At 31.3% G+C, this 10,000-nt stretch overlaps 1 protein-coding gene across 1 annotated transcript in view; it reads right to left on the reverse strand.

The window, feature by feature from the left end:
• Positions 1 to 10,000, reverse strand: part of LOC110517917 (multiple PDZ domain protein) — a 124,521-nt gene that overhangs the window by 12,709 nt on the left and 101,812 nt on the right. The window contains exon 35 of the mRNA XM_036972588.1: positions 9,192 to 9,235. Coding sequence (XP_036828483.1) covers positions 9,192 to 9,235 — 44 coding nt within the window. The remainder of the gene's footprint in view (positions 1 to 9,191; positions 9,236 to 10,000) is intronic.

Here is a 10,000-nt window from a genome sequence, read left to right on the forward strand (position 1 = left end):
TATATTACATATAGACTCTACCACCATATATATTACATATAGACTCTACCAACCATATATATTACATATAGACTCTACCACCATATATATTACATATAACAACATACTCTACCACCATATATATTACATATAGACTCTACTAACCATATATATTACATATAGACTCTACCAACCATATATATTACATATAGACTCTACCAACCATATATATTACATATAGACTCTACCACCCATATATATTACATATAACAACATACTCTACCACCATATATATTACATATAGACTCTACCAACCATATATATTACATATAGACTCTACCAACCATATATATTACATATAGACTCTACCACCATATATATTACATATAACAACATACTCTACCACCATATATATTACATATAGACTCTACCACCATATATATTAAATATAACAACATACTCTACCACCATATATATTACATATAGACTCTACCACCCGGGGCGGCAGGGTAGCCTAGTGGTTAGAGCGTTGGACTAGTAACCGGAAGGTTGTGAGTTCAAACCCCCGAGCTGTCGTTCTGCCCCTGTTCCCAGGCCGTCATTGAAAATAAGAATTTGTTCTTAACTGACTTGCCTGGTTAAATAAAGGTAAAATAAAAAATAAAAAAATAAATATATATTACATATAGACTCTACCAACCATATATATTACATATAGACTCTACCAACCATATATATTACATATAGACTCTACCACCATATATATTACATATAGACTCTACCACCATATGAATTACATATAATAACATAGACTCTACCAGCATATATATTACATATAGACTCTACCAACCATATATATTACATATAGACTCTACCACCATATATATTACATATAGACTCTACCACCATATATATTACATATAGACTCTACCAACCATATATATTACATATAGACTCTACCACCATATATATTACATATAGACTCTACCACCATATATATTACATATAGACTCTACCAACCATATATATTACATATAGACTCTACCACCATATATATTACATATAGACTCTACCAACCATATATATTACATATAGACTCTACCACCATATATATTACATATAGACTCTACCAACCATATATATTACATATAGACTCTACCAACCATATATATTACATATAATAACATACTCTACCACCATATATATTACATATAGACTCTACCACCATATATATTACATATAACAACATAGACTCTACCAACCATATATATTACATATAGACTCTACCACCATATATATTACATATAGACTCTACCACCATATATATTACATATAGACTCTACCACCATATATATTACATATAGACTCTACCAACCATATATATTACATATAGACTCTACCACCATATATATTACATATAGACTCTACCAACCATATATATTACATATAGACTCTACCAACCATATATATTACATATAATAACATACTCTACCAACCATATATATTACATATAGACTCTACCACCATATATATTACATATAGACTCTACTAACCATATATATTACATATAGACTCTACCACCATATGAATTACATATAATAACATAGACTCTACCAGCATATATATTACATATAGACTCTACCAACCATATATATTACATATAGACTCTACCACCATATATATTACATATAATAACATACTCTACCACCATATATATTACATATAGACTCTACCACCATATATATTACATATAACAACATAGACTCTACCAACCATATATATTACATATAATAACATACTCTACCACCATATATATTACATATAGACTCTACCAACCATATATATTACATATAGACTCTACCACCATATATATTACATATAGACTCTACCAACCATATATATTACATATAGACTCTACCAACCATATATATTACATATAGACTCTACCACCATATATATTACATATAGACTCTACCACCATATGAATTACATATAATAACATAGACTCTACCAGCATATATATTACATATAGACTCTACCAACCATATATATTACATATAGACTCTACCACCATATATATTACATATAGACTCTACCACCATATATATTACATATAGACTCTACCAACCATATATATTACATATAGACTCTACCACCATATATATTACATATAGACTCTACCACCATATATATTACATATAGACTCTACCAACCATATATATTACATATAGACTCTACCACCATATATATTACATATAGACTCTACCAACCATATATATTACATATAGACTCTACCACCATATATATTACATATAGACTCTACCAACCATATATATTACATATAGACTCTACCAACCATATATATTACATATAATAACATACTCTACCACCATATATATTACATATAGACTCTACCACCATATATATTACATATAACAACATAGACTCTACCAACCATATATATTACATATAGACTCTACCACCATATATATTACATATAGACTCTACCACCATATATATTACATATAGACTCTACCACCATATATATTACATATAGACTCTACCAACCATATATATTACATATAGACTCTACCACCATATATATTACATATAGACTCTACCAACCATATATATTACATATAGACTCTACCAACCATATATATTACATATAATAACATACTCTACCAACCATATATATTACATATAGACTCTACCACCATATATATTACATATAGACTCTACTAACCATATATATTACATATAGACTCTACCACCATATGAATTACATATAATAACATAGACTCTACCAGCATATATATTACATATAGACTCTACCAACCATATATATTACATATAGACTCTACCACCATATATATTACATATAATAACATACTCTACCACCATATATATTACATATAGACTCTACCACCATATATATTACATATAACAACATAGACTCTACCAACCATATATATTACATATAATAACATACTCTACCACCATATATATTACATATAGACTCTACCAACCATATATATTACATATAGACTCTACCACCATATATATTACATATAGACTCTACCAACCATATATATTACATATAGACTCTACCACCATATATATTACATATAGACTCTACCACCATATATATTACATATAGACTCTACCAACCATATATATTACATATAGACTCTACCACCATATATATTACATATAGACTCTACCAACCATATATATTACATATAGACTCTACCACCATATATATTACATATAGACTCTACCAACCATATATATTACATATAGACTCTACCAACCATATATATTACATATAATAACATACTCTACCACCATATATATTACATATAGACTCTACCAACCATATATATTACATATAGACTCTACCACCATATATATTACATATAGACTCTACCAACCATATGTATTACATATAGACTCTACCACCATATATATTACATATAGACTCTACCACCATATATATTACATATAGACTCTACCAACCATATATATTACATATAGACTCTACCACCATATATATTACATATAGACTCTACCAACCATATATATTACATATAGACTCTACCACCATATATATTACATATAGACTCTACCACCATATATATTACATATAGACTCTACCAACCATATATATTACATATAGACTCTACCAACCATATATATTACATATAGACTCTACCACCATATATATTACATATAACAACATAGACTCTACCACCATATATATTACATATAGACTCTACCAACCATATATATTACATATAGACTCTACCAACCATATATATTACATATAGACTCTACCAACCATATATATTACATATAGACTCTACCACCATATATATTACATATAGACTCTACCACCATATATATTACATATAGACTCTACCAACCATATATATTACATATAGACTCTACCACCATATATATTACATATAGACTCTACCAACCATATATATTACATATAGACTCTACCACCATATATATTACATATAGACTCTACCAACCATATATATTACATATAGACTCTACCACCATATATATTACATATAGACTCTACCAACCATATATATTACATATAGACTCTACCACCATATATATTACATATAGACTCTACCACCATATATATTACATATAGACTCTACCAACCATATATATTACATATAGACTCTACCAACCATATATATTACATATAGACTCTACCACCATATATATTACATATAACAACATAGACTCTACCACCATATATATTACATATAGACTCTACCAACCATATATATTACATATAGACTCTACCAACCATATATATTACATATAGACTCTACCAACCATATATATTACATATAGACTCTACCACCATATATATTACATATAACAACATAGACTCTACCACCATATATATTACATATAACAACATAGACTCTACCAACCATATATATTACATATAGACTCTACTAACCATATATATTACATATAGACTCTACCAACCATATATATTACATATAGACTCTACCACCATATATATTACATATAGACTCTACCACCATATATATTACATATAGACTCTACCACCATATATATTACATATAGACTCTACCACCATATATATTACATATAGACTCTACCAACCATATATATTACATATAGACTCTACCACCATATATATTACATATAGACTCTACTAACCATATATATTACATATAGACTCTACCACCATATATATTACATATAGACTCTACCACCATATATATTACATATAGACTCTACCAACCATATATATTACATATAGACTCTACTAACCATATATATTACATATAGACTCTACCAACCATATATATTACATATAGACTCTACTAACCATATATATTACATATAGACTCTACCAACCATATATATTACATATAGACTCTACCACCATATATATTACATATAACAACATAGACTCTACCACCATATATATTACATATAGACTCTACCAACCATATATATTACATATAGACTCTACCAACCATATATATTACATATAGACTCTACCAACCATATATATTACATATAGACTCTACCACCATATATATTACATATAGACTCTACCACCATATATATTACATATAGACTCTACCAACCATATATATTACATATAGACTCTACCACCATATATATTACATATAGACTCTACCAACCATATATATTACATATAGACTCTACCACCATATATATTACATATAGACTCTACCAACCATATATATTACATATAGACTCTACCACCATATATATTACATATAGACTCTACCAACCATATATATTACATATAGACTCTACCACCATATATATTACATATAGACTCTACCACCATATATATTACATATAGACTCTACCAACCATATATATTACATATAGACTCTACCAACCATATATATTACATATAGACTCTACCACCATATATATTACATATAACAACATAGACTCTACCACCATATATATTACATATAGACTCTACCAACCATATATATTACATATAGACTCTACCAACCATATATATTACATATAGACTCTACCAACCATATATATTACATATAGACTCTACCACCATATATATTACATATAACAACATAGACTCTACCACCATATATATTACATATAACAACATAGACTCTACCAACCATATATATTACATATAGACTCTACTAACCATATATATTACATATAGACTCTACCAACCATATATATTACATATAGACTCTACCACCATATATATTACATATAGACTCTACCACCATATATATTACATATAGACTCTACCACCATATATATTACATATAGACTCTACCACCATATATATTACATATAGACTCTACCACCATATATATTACATATAGACTCTACCAACCATATATATTACATATAGACTCTACCACCATATATATTACATATAGACTCTACTAACCATATATATTACATATAGACTCTACCACCATATATATTACATATAGACTCTACCACCATATATATTACATATAGACTCTACCAACCATATATATTACATATAGACTCTACTAACCATATATATTACATATAGACTCTACCAACCATATATATTACATATAGACTCTACTAACCATATATATTACATATAGACTCTACCAACCATATATATTACATATAGACTCTACCAACCATATATATTACATATAATAACATACTCTACCACCATATATATTACATATAGACTCTACCACCATATATATTACATATAGACTCTACCACCATATATATTACATATAGACTCTACCACCATATATATTACATATAGACTCTACCAACCATATATATTACATATAGACTCTACCACCATATATATTACATATAGACTCTACCACCATATATATTATATATAGACTCTAAATCAAATCAAATGAAATTTATTTATATAGCCCTTCGTACATCAGCTAATATCTCAAAGTGCTGTACAGAAACCCAGCCTAAAACCCCCAAACAGCAAGCAATGCAGGTGTAGAAGCACTCTACCACCATATATATTACAAGAACAACATAGACTCTACCACCATATATATGAAGTATAACAACATACTCTACCACCATATATATTACATAACAACATACTCTACAGTCATATATATTACATATGACAACATATATATTAAATATAACAACATACTCTACAGCCATATATATTAAATATAACAACATACTCTACCACCATATACAGTGCCTTGCGAAAGTATTCGGCCCCCTTGAACTTTGCGACCTTTTGCCACATTTCAGGCTTCAAACATAAAGATATAAAACTGTCTTTTTTTGTGAAGAATCAACAACAAGTGGGACACAATCATGAAGTGGAACGACATTTATTGGATATTTCAAACTTTTTTAATAAATCAAAAACTGAAAAATTGGACGTGCAAAATGATTCAGCCCCTTTACTTTCAGTGCAGCAAACTCTCTCCAGAAGTTCAGTGAGGATCTCTGAATGATCCAATGTTGACCTAAATGACTAATGATGATAAATACAATCCACCTGTGTGTAATCAAGTCTCTGTATAAATGCACCTGCACTGTGATAGTCTCAGAGGTCCGTTAAAAGCGCAGAGAGCATCATGAAGAACAAGGAACACACCAGGCAGGTCCGAGATACTGTTGTGAAGAAGTTTAAAGCCGGATTTGGATACAAAAAGATTTCCCAAGCTTTAAACATCCCAAGGAGCACTGTGCAAGCGATAATATTGAAATGGAAGGAGTATCAGACCACTGCAAATCTACCAAGACCTGGCCGTCCCTCTAAACTTTCAGCTCATACAAGGAGAAGACTGATCAGAGATGCAGCCAAGAGGCCCATGATCACTCTGGATGAACTGCAGAGATCTACAGCTGAGGTGGGAGACTCTGTCCATAGGACAACAATCAGTCGTATATTGCACAAATCTGGCCTTTATGGAAGAGTGGCAAGACGAAAGCCATTTCTTAAAGATATCCATAAAAAGTGTTGTTTAAAGTTTGCCACAAGCCACCTGGGAGACACACCAAACATGTGGAAGAAGGTGCTCTGGTCAGATGAAACCAAAATTGAACTTTTTGGCAACAATGCAAAACGTTATGTTTGGCGTAAAAGCAACACAGCTCATCACTCTGAACACACCATCCCCACTGTCAAACATGCTGGTGGTAGCATCATGGTTTGGGCCCGCTTTTCTTCAGCAGGGACAGGGAAGATGGTTAAAATTGATGGGAAGATGGATGGAGCCAAATACAGGACCATTCTGGAAGAAAACCTGATGGAGTCTGCAAAAGACCTGAGACTGGGACGGAGATTTGTCTTCCAACAAGACAATGATCCAAAACATAAAGCTAAATCTACAATGGAATGGTTCAAAAATAAACATATCCAGGTGTTAGAATGGCCAAGTCAAAGTCCAGACCTGAATGCAATCGAGAATCTGTGGAAAGAACTGAAAACTGCTGTTCACAAATGCTCTCCATCCAACCTCACTGAGCTCGAGCTGTTTTGCAAGGAGGAATGGGAAAAAATTTCAGTCTCTCGATGTGCAAAACTGATAGAGACATACCCCAAGCGACTTACAGCTGTAATCGCAGCAAAAGGTGGCGCTACAAAGTATTAACTTAAGGGGGCTGAATAATTTTGCACGCCCAATTTTTCCGTTTTTGATTTGTTAAAAAAGTTTGAAATATCCAATAAATGTCGTTCCACTTCATGATTGTGTCCCACTTGTTGTTGATTCTTCACAAAAAAATACAGTTTTATATCTTTATGTTTGAAGCCTGAAATGTGGCAAAAGGTCGCAAAGTTCAAGGGGGCCGAATACTTTCGCAAGGCACTGTATATTGCATATAACAACATATATATTCCATATAACAACATAGACTCTACCAACCATATATATTAGATATAACTACATATATATTACATATAACAACATAAACTCTACCAACCATATATATTACATATAACAACATATATATTACATATAACATATATATTACATATAACAACATATATATTACATATAACAACATATATATTACATATAACAACATATATATTACATATAACATATATATTACATATAACATATATATTACATATAACAACATAGACTCTACCAACTACATATATTCCAACAACTCTACCATATATATTACATATAACAACATATATATTAGATATAACAACATATATTACATACAAAATATACTCTACCAACTATATATATTCCCTTAAATAACCATATATGTTCCATATAACAAATATATATTCTATTAACAATCATATATATTCCATATAACAACATATATATTACATATAACATATATATTACATATAACATATATATTACATATAACAACAGATATATTACATATAACAACATATATATTACATATAACAACATATATATTACATATAACAACAGATATATTACATATAACAACATATATATTACATATAACAACATATATATTACATATAACAACCATATATATTACATATAACAACATATATTACATATAACAACATATATATTACATATAACAACCATATATATTACATATAACAACAGAGACTCTACCAACCATTTATATTCCAGCTTTGCTCAGCATTTGCTCTGATAGGAAATGACACAAACCCAAAGTAGTGTATATCCCACCTTATGCATGACCACTGTCCTTATCTCATGGTGGTCTTCAACTGCTGTGGAGGAAAATAGCATTTATTACTGAAAAGGATGTTTTGGGTGTACACTAGTTCACGCCCATTCAATGAGTTTACAGCGTTGGAACTGATGTGTCTACTATGAGGTCGAGTTACAAACCAGACATCCCATAATGGGGCGGCAGGGTAGCCTAGTGGTTAGAGCGTTGGACTAGTAACCGGAAGGTTGCAAGTTCAAAACCCCCGAGCTGACAAGGTACAAATCTGTCGTTCTGCCCCTGAACAGGCAGTTAACCCCACTGTTCCACTGTTCCTAGACCAGTTAACCCACTGTTCCACTGTTCCTAGACCAGTTAACCCACTGTTCCACTGTTCCTAGACCAGTTAACCCACTGTTCCACTGTTCCTAGACCAGTTAACCCCACTGTTCCACTGTTCCTAGACCAGTTAACCCACTGTTCCTAGACCAGTTAACCCCACTGTTCCTAGACCAGTTAACCCCACTGTTCCTAGACCAGTTAACCCCACTGTTCCTAGACCAGTTAACCCACTGTTCCACTGTTCCTAGACCAGTTAACCCCACTGTTCCTAGACCAGTTAACCCCACTGTTCCTAGACCAGTTAACCCCACTGTTCCACTGTTCCTAGACCAGTTAACCCACTGTTCCTAGACCAGTTAACCCCACTGTTCCTAGACCAGTTAACCCCACTGTTCCTAGACCAGTTAACCCACTGTTCCACTGTTCCTAGACCAGTTAACCCCACTGTTCCTAGACCAGTTAACCCCACTGTTCCTAGACCAGT

This window comes from Oncorhynchus mykiss, unplaced genomic scaffold (genome assembly GCF_013265735.2).
Source record: "Oncorhynchus mykiss isolate Arlee unplaced genomic scaffold, USDA_OmykA_1.1 un_scaffold_182, whole genome shotgun sequence".
In the NCBI taxonomy this organism is placed as follows: Eukaryota; Metazoa; Chordata; class Actinopteri; order Salmoniformes; family Salmonidae; genus Oncorhynchus; species Oncorhynchus mykiss.